Source organism: Gymnogyps californianus, chromosome 16 (assembly GCF_018139145.2).
Source record: "Gymnogyps californianus isolate 813 chromosome 16, ASM1813914v2, whole genome shotgun sequence".
NCBI classification, from domain to species: Eukaryota; Metazoa; Chordata; class Aves; order Accipitriformes; family Cathartidae; genus Gymnogyps; species Gymnogyps californianus.
Genome location: NC_059486.1, coordinates 2,518,035 through 2,530,578, shown reverse-complemented (window position 1 = coordinate 2,530,578; position 12,544 = coordinate 2,518,035). Strand labels below are relative to the sequence as shown.

At 37.6% G+C, this 12,544-nt stretch overlaps 1 protein-coding gene across 1 annotated transcript in view; it reads right to left on the bottom strand.

Annotated features, from left to right (window-relative positions):
• The window catches only part of MED13L (mediator complex subunit 13L), a 202,739-nt gene that overhangs the window by 39,636 nt on the left and 150,559 nt on the right, over nucleotides 1–12,544 (bottom strand). The window contains exons 8-14 of the mRNA XM_050907030.1: nucleotides 10,505–10,667; nucleotides 8,981–9,085; nucleotides 4,814–5,542; nucleotides 3,447–3,669; nucleotides 2,397–2,502; nucleotides 1,834–1,958; nucleotides 304–403 (exon numbers count right to left, since the gene is read on the bottom strand). Coding sequence (XP_050762987.1) covers nucleotides 304–403; nucleotides 1,834–1,958; nucleotides 2,397–2,502; nucleotides 3,447–3,669; nucleotides 4,814–5,542; nucleotides 8,981–9,085; nucleotides 10,505–10,667 — 1,551 coding nt within the window. The remainder of the gene's footprint in view (nucleotides 1–303; nucleotides 404–1,833; nucleotides 1,959–2,396; nucleotides 2,503–3,446; nucleotides 3,670–4,813; nucleotides 5,543–8,980; nucleotides 9,086–10,504; nucleotides 10,668–12,544) is intronic.

Here is a 12,544-nt window from a genome sequence, read left to right as displayed (position 1 = left end):
TCTAAATGAAATTTGTAACAAATCCCTCCCATACTTCCAATCTAAGACAATAATGTCAAAAGAAGAGCATCTCAAATCTCAGTAGGCACATTAAAAATGTATGTCTATATTACCATCCACTGTTTTCATTAAATCTGCTTATCCTCTTTTAATATTGGTATCTGGTAATTACAGAACAAAATAAGCACACTACCTCTTAGTCCTGAAAAAGTGACATTATAAGCCTCCTACAAAAAGGCACTATGGTAGCTGTAAGGAGATTTTTAACTGTCAACAAAGTGGTAATCAGTTGTTGCTACTTACTTGGTGGGTAAGGTACTGCTGTTCTACCATCCTTCCCTACAGGGCGTTCCTCAGACCCTACTGCAGGCATTTTTGATGACCGAAGAGCTGGTGATACAGCCTAAAAGCAGAATAATCACATATCATATTAAAAAATATACAAAATATTAGAATTCATAAGCTATTAAAAATTCTGAAAACTCTCTGAATGAGATTTCACAAGAAAGAAAAAAAGTGTACTTTTCTACTCTCCCATCTGCTCCCTCCAAGGAGCCTGGATTTCTTTTTCCTCTCTTTCAACACTAAAACAAAACAAAACAAAGTCTCTGAAATACTTGCCTGTCTATACACACCTCCCCCGTATATAGACACATACATATAAGCATATGTATCTATATATACACAAATTATATTGAAAATGTTATCGCAAGCACTGAGCTTGAAATTAATGTGACTACCCTACTCACTTCCATGTTTGGACTACTCTAAGATAATAATGAAAATACGACACTGAGAGTAAGAATGCCATAAACAGACTACCACAGGGGACAGCTCAACACGTGCAACTTTTAAGACAGGAAGAACATTAGGTCTGTCCAGGCCAACTTCACAGAAAAAAGTAATTTTTTGACAGAAGAGTCCTCTAGTAGATTTGCATATTAACTGCGACATCTTAAGTGCAGTTTGTGTGGAACCACAGAACAGGGAGAAGTGGTAAATAAACTGGTGTACTTGAAAAGCACTGCCAAGAACCAGACATTAGACTTTTAAATGCTATTACCTACTATCAGTCAGTTTAGGATCACCTTCTGTATCATTATGGCTATATTAGAATAAGCTTAAAAATAGTAGTTATTCAAATCTTTGCCTTTCCATATGCCTTGATTTTCTTCCTGGTAATTGACGTACATCTGCTTTTCCTTTTGTATTTCCTAATATTCAACAACTATTTCTCTTTGCACTGAAATAAACTGCTTGTAGGAATAGAAATAAACATGCTTCAGAGAATTACTGAAATTCAGTAAGGTTGAATTTATTTTTCTTTGGGCAGCTTCTCAGACAAGGTAAAAGAACAAATCACCAGTTAATAAAATCAGGATCTTTTCCGTAACTCTCAAACAAACACGAAATACTGACAAAAGCTAAGGACACAAAACTAGATGTAATGCATTTATGAAGCAACTACATTGCTTTACCTATGGAAGTATTCTTGTAGCCTGTCTATGCAATGACTGAGTCAGCAAGTTAGTTGTATACAGGTTCCCCTCATGACTGAAAAACTGTCAGACAACACAAGCTTTGATGCTACCTAAATGATCTCCTAATATTCCTGAATTATACACAGTGATGATTTCTCTCTTCAATGGATCTCCCTGAAAGGACACCTCTCTTTGCCAGCAATGCTTCCTAGTTAAAATCCAAGCCTGCCTACCTAGAAACTCTCCTATCTATTAGGGATAATCACTCCTCACTACAATTCCATCCTCCTCCTCCTCCTCTTTTTTGGAAAAGGTTTAAGTCTACAGAACACTCAGTCCTACAAAGACTTACACCAAGCTCATCTTCATCTGAATTATCAAAGATATTATCTAGATCATGAAGTGATGGAGCCAGATCTGTCACCTGTGTGAGGCTACCAGAGCCTACTCGGCCTGCAGCATTGTCTTGCCGGGTATCTATCAAAAGGAAAAGGAAAAACACATGAAAAATGGGAGCAAAGTTAATAAACACAAAATCACCTTTTTTCAGTTTTACTTCTCACTCTAAACAAGGGATAAGCAAGAATCACTGAGGCCCCTTTTCTATGATGTAGCCTAGAAGTAGCCTTCCAGTCAAGTTTTAAGCAAGCACTGAAGGTCAATCAGAAAAGAATGAAGGTAGCTACTTGCTCAACTTTAATATTCTTAAAAAAAAAAAAAAAAAAAAGAAAAAAAAAAGAAAAAATTATGTTATTATAAAAAGGACAAGCAGAATCAAGTTTTTTCCATCTCAGGACCTGTCCATAGCTCTCACGTTACAGCAAAATGTTCAGTATGTGATTTTTCCTTTCAGATTTTATTGCATAGCTTTGAACATTTTTGCTTTGCAGAGTGAATTAAAGAACTTTTACTCACCAGTCTTAGGAGCAGAACTGAAAATAGACATGGCATCTTTTCCATCAGGAACTGGTGTAGAATGACCTGTTGTGGGGATTTCCTTGGTACCAACTCCATCTTCTGACTATACAAAAAAATCCAAGAGTTTTTAATGGATATTAATTTAAGCTATGTAAGAACAACTGTTTTCCTGGATTAAATGCTTTGAGAAGAAAAAAAAAAATTCAAGAAGAGAAAAGAACACAGCTGTCCGCTGTTTATCTACGTATCAGGAAAAACATGAAGTAACATTGTGTATGATTTACAAAGGATTCCATATACAGCAGTTAACTTTGATAGCCAGTACAGAAAATTAGCCACCTCAATTTCTCCAGAAAGCACATCTTCGAGAATTTTCAGCGTGGTGGCTACCCGCACAAGAACAAATAAGCGAGTAGCCAGACAATGAAACAGCTCCATAATGGGTAAGATATATAAAAAGTATCATGCATATAGGGCAGGTGATGACCAAAGAATGGTGATCAAATTGTTTTCTTTCACATATGGAAGAACACCTCTAAGTGTCCCTGCCACTAATCCTCTCAGCAGAAGGGTACACTAATTTTGCCCAAGGGAAGAAAAATATACTTGGGCTGGAGAGATCTGAGCTTTACAGTGAGGTGATAATGTCAAGCTGAAGCAAGCGGGGACGCGGGGGGAGAAAGCCCAGCAAATTCTTTCACCTCTACAAGTGACTATAAGGCTCAAAATATTTTATTTCTTAGCTTAAATCTGGAACCTGCTGCTGGTCAAGCTGAATATATACAAACAGGAAGTAGTCCTTGCAACAGCAGTGTTTTCATATACAAACAGGTTCAGAGGGATGCCAGCACATACCAGTTCAAAAAGACCATAGCGAAATGAAGTTTTTTCCTGTGAGCCAGTGCAGGAAAGAAATACATAATCTCTCTGATTTTGATCTGTGGAACAGACTTTTGTCTTCCTGAGAGCTGTAGAGCAAATACTGTGCTACAGTACTGTAAGTCCAATAAGAATGTTAATGATGAAGACTCTGGATTTACATGTTACCTTGTTCTTTTTCAAAGGATCCTTCTCAGCCCCAAGTTTGCATTTTTTATTGCCAGTGAAGCTGTACTTTATATCACCATCTTCAAAAGTGTAAGGATCAGTAGCGTCTCCCAAGCCTTCTCCAGGCTGTTGTATTAGAGGCAAGGGGTCAAGATAGTTCAGTGTCTGCACTGGTTTCTGCTCTTCCAAAATTTTAAACCGTTTATTAGGTTGTGCTAAGAGCCTGAAAGTAAAAATAAACAAGCAAACAAAGCCATCATGAAAAAAAACAAACATACCTTTTACAGGAAAGAAAAATAACAGCTCTTAAGATCTGTAGCTGTCACACACAAATACAGCCCATGTCTCACTCCATCCTCCTTGATCTAGTAGAAATATGCTTTTTTCCTCAAATAAAGGATGCATTTGCCTACATCTAGTATTAAACATCTTACTGTATTAAGAACTACTTTGGGACAATGAAGAAAGAATTAATCTTGTCACTATGTAAATCAAAACACTTTGAAGTACACATAACCTTTTCAGCCTAGCAAACCTAGAAAAAATAATTTTTACGCCGGCATAAATTTAATTCAAACTCTCATGCTAAAGTTAAAAATAAGTAAATAAATAACTTTGCATAAAAGAAAATCCATGTTTAAAAAAATTAAAAAAAGAAAGAGACAGCTAAAAATTCCTTAAAATTTAGGTAGTTCATGTTCTTCACTGAGGAAGACACTATACGTTAACCATAGTTTTTCTAAGGTAACATTTACGAGAGATTAGCGTTTGCTCTTTTCTGTGTACAGACCAAAGAGACTGTTAGGGCTTTGAGTTTCAATCCTACAGAGACTGAAGTTAATAGTAAAGCTTCTATCAATTTCAAAGATTCGACAGTGGGTTTACAAAAAAGCAGTATTCTTCCATAATATAGTATCAGCTACTACTCACAGAAAGCGTGGTGCAGTGCAATTTTAAACCCACACAACTGGACAAACCACACTGAATTGCCTCTACAGTGCCATAAACAGAATTTCACTCAAAACCAAGCATTTATGTAGCTGGAAGGTTGCATAGCTAAACACAGATTTTCTGTTTTTAAATGATCAAATACATAAGCTTAATAAAACTCTTACATTTGCTCAAATTACTGTGATATAGGTTACAAAAAGATTTATCAGTTCTTACAATGTCCAAAGTCAGATATGAAAAAATAAGGCATACTACAATAGCACATTTCTATTTAAGTATTTAACGTTATCTCCAGCATACATGATCTTTGATGTTACAGTGACGCCTTCTACTTGTTTCAGTTTCAACTGAGAACAGATTTTGGTCATGCTTCTAGATTTAATAAAACCACCACTCAGATCAATTTGCACTCTTACCTTTTTAGTGCAGTGCTGTCCGAGTTTATTTCCATCTTGGCATCGTATCTCTCACACGGAAGGTCTGGCGGCCTGAACTCTGGATCGTCACTTGATGGGACACTATAGGTCCTCCACATATCTAGTGACTCATTGTTCTGAATTATCCCACAGTATAATGCTGTCTCACTGACCTCTGCCATCAGAGGTAACCTCTGTCCAACAAGGACTGTCCTATCATCTAAGCTGGGCAACGGCTGAAGCTCCAGCCCACTGCCATAGAGTGCTGGGTTTACAGGTACGGAAGGTGGGTCCAGATTCTCTGCTTCCTGACCTCTTGGCTGGGGGCTAAGTGTGGGAGGCAGAGGGGAAGTAGGGGAATGGGGTGAATCCATAGGATTCATATTAATTTGCTTGCTTGGATTTCTAGCAGGTATAGATAGCGGCTTCTCGTATTTTCTGGAATTAGGGACTTCTAAAGAGGGCTCCATTCCTGCTAATCCCAGTTTCTGCCCTGATGTGTCCTGCTCCATGCATAGCTCTTCAGTCACAGAGGGCCGATGGTGAAACGGCATCATAGGCCTTTTTTGCAGTTTATCTCCTTTTTCCTGTCTCTCTGTTGTTTTGTGCTTTGAAGAGGCGGGAGGTGGCAATGATGAAGATGATGATGTTCCCACGCTGAATCCTGGCTGATTTATCGTTGGGGGACGGCTGGAGCCAGCAGCACAACGCTGTTTGAAAACCTTGTGCCTGAAAGCAGAGGCAGAAACAAGTCACTGCATGGTTTATACGGTTGTCTGATCTAATGGGAAACAAAACCAAACCCAAAGAACAGCACTGAGAAATCTTGTGTCTATTCCTGATCTTTTAACAGATTCTGGAATGGTCACATGATCTGGACCAGGTCGTTCAAGCCAACTCAGCTGCAGTTTCTCTGACCTATAAAATGGAAAATGACTATCTCCAGAAAATAGCATTCAAAGGAAAGATTTAATGCTTATAAAAGCTTAGTACTGCTCAGATGGAAGGTAACATAACAAAAAAATCCAAGCTACTGTTGTTTTCATTACCCTAAAGAAAGATAGCCTTTCAAATAAAATGACTGCTGTGGAACTACACCACCACTTTTGCACAGTCTTGAGCATCTGTTACAAAAGATACAGATCGGAGTTGTTTTAGCTATGTTCACAGACACAACACACGGCGGGATGCTTTCAGGGCAGTTTCCTCCTCCATATCAGGTAAGAAAAAATAAGTACAACTCTAGTCCAAAAACAAAACAAAACAAACACCCCACAAAAAAAAAGGGGGGGGGGGGGGGGGGGGGAGAAAAAAAACCCTACCAACTAATGAAAAAAGCATGAATAAATATTTTAAAATATTCTAAACAAAAAATGCAGTAACATACAAAGTTATTACTGGCTTCATATTTTAACATGGCTTTTTTCAGTTTGTATCCAGTATCTTTGCGACTGGGAAGCACAGGACTGAATTTCATATTTCAGGTACTGCTAAACAGTATTTTCATTATATAGCTGATGGTCCCCAAGGATGTTACAACAGGGACATCTAACTCTGTCCGTATTTTTATCGGCCTTTTTTGTTGTTTGGGGTTTTTTGTTTAGTTGTTTGTTTGGGTTTTTTTAAGCTAAGCAGAAATTGAAAGACGTATTGTGCTTAATATTTATACCTGTTTAAAGTTAAATACCATTTCAAAATAAATCACTCCATCCTTATTTTTGTTTATAAACAACAATATCTAGGACTGCAACCAAATATTTCAAAGCATATCATATGCTTATTACTCAGAAAGATAAACCACATTACTGCAAGTAAAGTGGACTACTAGATTGAAGAAAACCAGTTCTGTTTTTCTGATTTAGCTATGAAAATATCCAAGTTTTATAGTACACAGCAGCTGCCAAATCGTACAAATACAACTTCTTGTACTTGCTACACCTTTTTCGTGTAACCATTCACGTTGTCTGGTATTGTCCTGGCTTTCTTTGTGGGCTTTGCTGTTATCAGGACATGTTGCAAATTCTCTGCTGCAGCAGATGGTCTTTAGCTGCAATCACCCATAATGTGGAGCTAATGCCCTAGTAACTGAAGATTTGCCTTAAGCATGTTCTTGTAACATTTCATTGACTTAATTCTCCATCATTCACCGTATTTTAACTGACTGCAGAAAATTATTTTAGACATTCTGTTCTTCAACACACAAAGCTGGATCTATACAAGATTGAATTTGATGCCGAGTACCAGACAACCCTTTAAGACTCCATATTTAAGATCATATCTTGACATTTATACTCTCATTTATACAATACATAGAATGGGCACAGTAATGACTGAAACAATATCTATACGACAGTAGCTGTCCAGTTTCTGCAGCTATACAGACAATTTTTATTGCTGTTTGAAATCAGGTACTGCCTTCACTTTAAGGATAATGTTTTTATTTCCCAATTGCTGTGTTTACTAACTCTAGCATGATGTAGTTATCACTGGAGGCATTAAGAGACAATGTGAAATTGCAAATGCAGCTAAATCTATCCATAGAATCAGGTTTCCATTGTCCACTATTGATTCCCCATGCTTTCCAGGCGAAGCTGGACCTCAGTTTTCCATAGGAAACACTTGGCATCCTGACAAAACATTTCTGTTCCGCATTCTTGAGTATATACATACAAGCAACATATAATCAGGGGTAAAGAGCAAGGCTGCAGAAGAGCAACACTTTCACTTTGGATACAGCACAGAGTCTCCGGGTTGAACACTCTGCCCTCCATATGATGCACAGTTCCTCTGCATCCCTTCATCTCTTCTTCCAAATACACAAGAACTGGCTTCATGAGAAGTCAAACATAAAAGGTACAAGGACACAATCTTGCTTCATGCAATTTTGGGCAATGGAAATTTCTAATCAACAACCCTTCGGAGATTGCGAGAACCCTACATTCCTAAATTTCTCCGTACAGCCAAATCTATACAGCAAGGTCTGCAGAGACTGCTGTGGCAGGTAACACGTTTAAAGATTTGGTTAGACAATATATTAACTTTACTATTATTAACAACAGCATTATTCTTGAGTTTGCCTCGCTGTTAAAAGAAAAATAAAGAAGAAACAAGAAAAACAGCTATGCGTCAAACAGACAAAAAGCAGAGAATCATTTCAGCCACATCACTGACTGTTGTGTTGACTATTATTTTGACACAGACCCTTATTGCAGTTAGGCAGGGGCAGGGGGGATGAGAGGGAATGAGACAGGAAAGGAAAAAAAAAACCACCAAAGGGGTTAGCATAGCATGATCAGCATTTCTGTTTGATCATATGAATGACATTTACATCTGTGCATACTTAAGGAATAACTTCTTTAGGTCATAAAAACATCTTTACCAATCTTATAAGTAGATGGTGACCTTAGGAATTAAAAATTCCAGTAGAAGCAGTTTCACAAGACTATTTCACTGGAAACTGTTTTTTTTCTAGCCCTGTAACATCTCTCTGACAATTTTAAGAATGGTTAAGCAGAATTGGTGGTGCTGGTTTGCCTTTCCTGACTGAGCAGTACTGAAACGTTAAGCATTCATCAAAGATGACAGATAATTTAATAAACTCTTAAAGTGTTTGTGTAAGTGAGCTGTGATTTCTTTTTGATCACTTGACAGTGGATGACCATGCTGCAAAGGTTTTATATTCTCTCGGGTGTTTTTTGGTGTCCGATGAGTCATGGCAGATTGACTAGAGGTACATGGAGTAAACTGATTCTTAGGGATATTTTTCCTCTTCCTCCAAACAGGGACAGTAGCACTATCCCTCAATCAGGATGCTCTGAAACTTAGGCAGCTTCTGCCTTTCTTCATCATCAGTCTTACCACTCCAAACTTTAAAGCTCACATCTCTGAAAAGCCTGAAGGATGTGTTCATTATGAACTAGAAATGTTTGAGTGATTCTAGCCCCCATTCTCTAGTCTAGGATCTTTTTTCCACTCAAGTTGACTACTGCAAGTGACAATGATACGAGATGCATATTAATCAACTGAATATGAGTGATGATCACAGTTTTGATATTAGAGTTTCCTCTTCTCTCAGCTAAAACGTAACTCCCTTCTGTAAGTGTACCTCTATCTGAATTAAACAGAGCTCTTCCAATATGATAAATGCTTACTCTCTTCAAAGCTCACCTGGAACAAGAACAACTGACTCTTTGGACTGGATCCACAAAATCCCAAGAAACAGTATTGTTAGGAACTTCCTCTTCCAAATTTGCAGTTGTAATTTGATTCCTCCTGAAGAAGATAAAATTTTTTTAGTAGTTATCATCTTTTGTAAAGTAAAATTTTAAAAATGCATATACATAAATTCACATATGTTCCCCTCAAATAAACTACTTCCTTCTACTTCACCTTTGAAATAGAATTCTGTATTTAACAGTAGTTCCCTCTACTACTCCTTAAAACTAATAGTTTAATTTATGTGGGAGGATGGTACCAGCTCTACATCAGATAGCTCTGTGTGGAGCTGAGCACAAGAAGCAAGGGGCAAGCAATTTAAACTGAATCTGAAAATTCTTCTGACATATGCAATGAGGAAATCACATGGAAATAGAGAAAAATAAAGATTTAAGGGCACACCATGCCGTGAATATACTTTAAAATTCCAGTAACAAAGGCTGTCTTGGTTTCGGCTGCAATAGAGGTAATTTTCTTCCTAGTAACCAGTACAGTGTGACGTTTTGGATTTAGCAGGAGAATAATGTTGATAACACACTGATGTTTTCAGTTGTTGCCAAGTAGTGTTTATACTAAGTCAAGGATTTTTCAGCTTCTCATGCCCAGCCAGCAAGAAGGCTGGAGGGGCACAAGAAGTTGGGAGGGGACACAGCCAGGACAGCTGACCCAAACTGGCCAAAGGAATATTCCATACCATATGACGTCATGCCCAGTATATAAACTGGGGGGAGTTGGCCAGGAGGGGTGGATTGCTGCTCGGGAACTAACTGGGCATCGGTCAGCGAGTGGTGAGCAACTGCATTGTGCAACACTTGTTTTGTATAGTCTAATTCTTTTAGTATTATTATTGTATTATTATTATCATTATTTTTCTTCCTTTCTGTCCTGTTAAACTGTCTTTATCTCAACCCACGAGGGTTTTTTTTGGTTCTCTCCCCCATCCCACTGGGTGCGCGGAGTGAGCGAGCGGCTGCGTGGTGCTTAGTTGCTGGCTGGGGTTAAACCACAACAAAGGCCTAACTGCATGAATTTACCATATCCTTGTCGACTGGAACTTCAGTCCAACACATGTAATGTAATGCTTTACAAATATTACCTTTAGAGTTCTAAATATCAAATATATACTATTTGTTCTTCAGTCACCTGACTTTCAGTCTAGTAACTACAACTGGAGCTAGAAACTGCAATTAATCAATCTGAAAGCATCTAGCTGAAGGCACATATTATATACAGATTTGTAACCTCAAAGACTGTCACAATTAAGATACACAACTGCAAATACAATGTTAAGTGTTAGCAGTTTTCAGCTGAACACAGTAACAAATTTTCTTTGATAATGCTGTTCTCCATCATTAGCTTTGATTAGTGGCAAAAGAATTCTGTGAAGAATAACACTACCTAAGGCAAAACTATTACAATTTTAAATATATATTATGTGTTTATTAATAAACAAAACCATCAGAACTGCTGCCTTACTTGGACTGTGACCTGTTGAGAATGCATTCCTTCCAGACACGGTGAACCATATGATTGTGAAATTTTGGAGTAATCTTGCCCGATTTCTTTGGACTGTGTACACTGACTGTCCCCTCCTGTACAGCTGAGTGGCTGATATTGCTCTGAGAGCATCCACTTTCTCCTGCAACATAAATTAAGCATTGATGTTATAGCTGTTCTCAATATTCACATTTGATACTTTTTCCTGAAAAGACTTTCCCTCTTACAAGGCTGCTGACTACACAGATGTTCACATTCACTAGAAAATGCCTAAAGCATCATTACAAAAGACTGACTAAACTAGATTTCAAAGCAACACTTGCCTTTGGGGTAACAAAGATGGCACTAGGTTATACCCGGTACATGTGCAATACAGTCGTGCGAGTACTGCACCTCACGTGAGACAATATACTCTGCCACTTAAATGGAGGTAGTTTAGATAGCCCCCTACAGCCTTGTATTCAATCACTAAGAAATAGTACAGATAGAGTTTTTTCACAATTATCGTTAAACTTGAATTTATACAGTCTTTGGTGAGTTGCTTTAAAGACTAAATTTATTATAATATGGATGTTTCTAAAAGCGTCTATTAAGAAAACCAATAATTTATGTAGACTACTTCAAAGCAAGAATCAGTGCTTTATACTCAAGATAAAACCTCACTGAAGAAATGAATGGATTAGTGTGATGCTATTTCTTTATAATATGCTCGAATTGAAACACCAAAATCAAAACTTGCTTTGGTAAAATCTTACAGTTGAGATGTATACTACCACAGAAATTGTTCAACAGTTGATCATTTGTATATACTATTAACATACTATGTGAGGTTCTCGGTAACACTGTATGATTATCAAAGAGATAACAAATGAAGATATTACTTCAGCACGTTAATAGCCCAAAAACTCTGATTCACGTTCTGCACTTCATTTCCTTCTGTCTGCGATGCAGACACCTTACCAGCTATTGTACAAGCAGATGTTTCTTTTTCTACTATGAAATATGTTTTTGTTTTAGATTAACTGCAATCTAACACAGTCATCTTTACAAACACAAACTACAACAGTAGAGGGAGCTTTAGGTTCATTTGGCCTGGTGACTGAGTAACACTACTCTGTGCTCTGGATGGAAAAGTAAGTAAGGATATGCCGCATTTTAACAAGGTCAAATCAGTGTACAGAATACTTCGTCCTTCTGCCTGACGCAATTTAAGAAGCCTTAAGAATGAAACGCTGAAAGGATTCACTGCTGTACATCACTGCATCTAACAAGGTAATTCTGCTGATTTCTATTAGGTGACTTTCAAAATACAACTTTTAAAATTGTGCACAAGCTGCCTAACCCTGTATCTTCTTTGATTCTTCATGCTTATATATTTTTTTCTCCAGTTAGACCTTCCCCGATTCTCTTTTTGTAAAGCATTCTAATTAAAAAAAAAAAAAAAAAAAGGGCAGTCAAAACCATAAATCCCTAGACATACTGAGGCTTGTGGCTCTAACAATTTATTTCGCTGGCTTTCAAACGTTCTACAACATTGTGAACTTGACAGATGATCAAAAAAACAGGTCCAAACTTCAGAATTAGCCAATCTGTCCTCCTTTTGCGGGGGAAGGAGGGGGGCAGGAAGGAATGCGTGTGTATAAACAAACATAATGCACACACATACACATCACATACATCAATAGCACAGTTACCACTGCCAGGAAAATAAAAAAGTATGATGGAAAGGAAAGGATAGGAGGTATGAGAGGATAACCAAGGAGCTACCAGAGCTTTCAAGTTACATTTGAGTGCATTAATTATTGTTTTCCAAAATTCTGTAATATGTTTATACTATACAGTACAGCAATACAGCGCATAACATGAAACAGAACTTTGCAGCAGGCAAAACCATTTTGTTCTCATACACTGACACTAATTTTTATCCATGAAAATCACTGACAAAATACTGGAACACACACAAATAACTACGTCATATAATGGTATAAATACTGGAGGACACAACCAGCCGCTCACCAG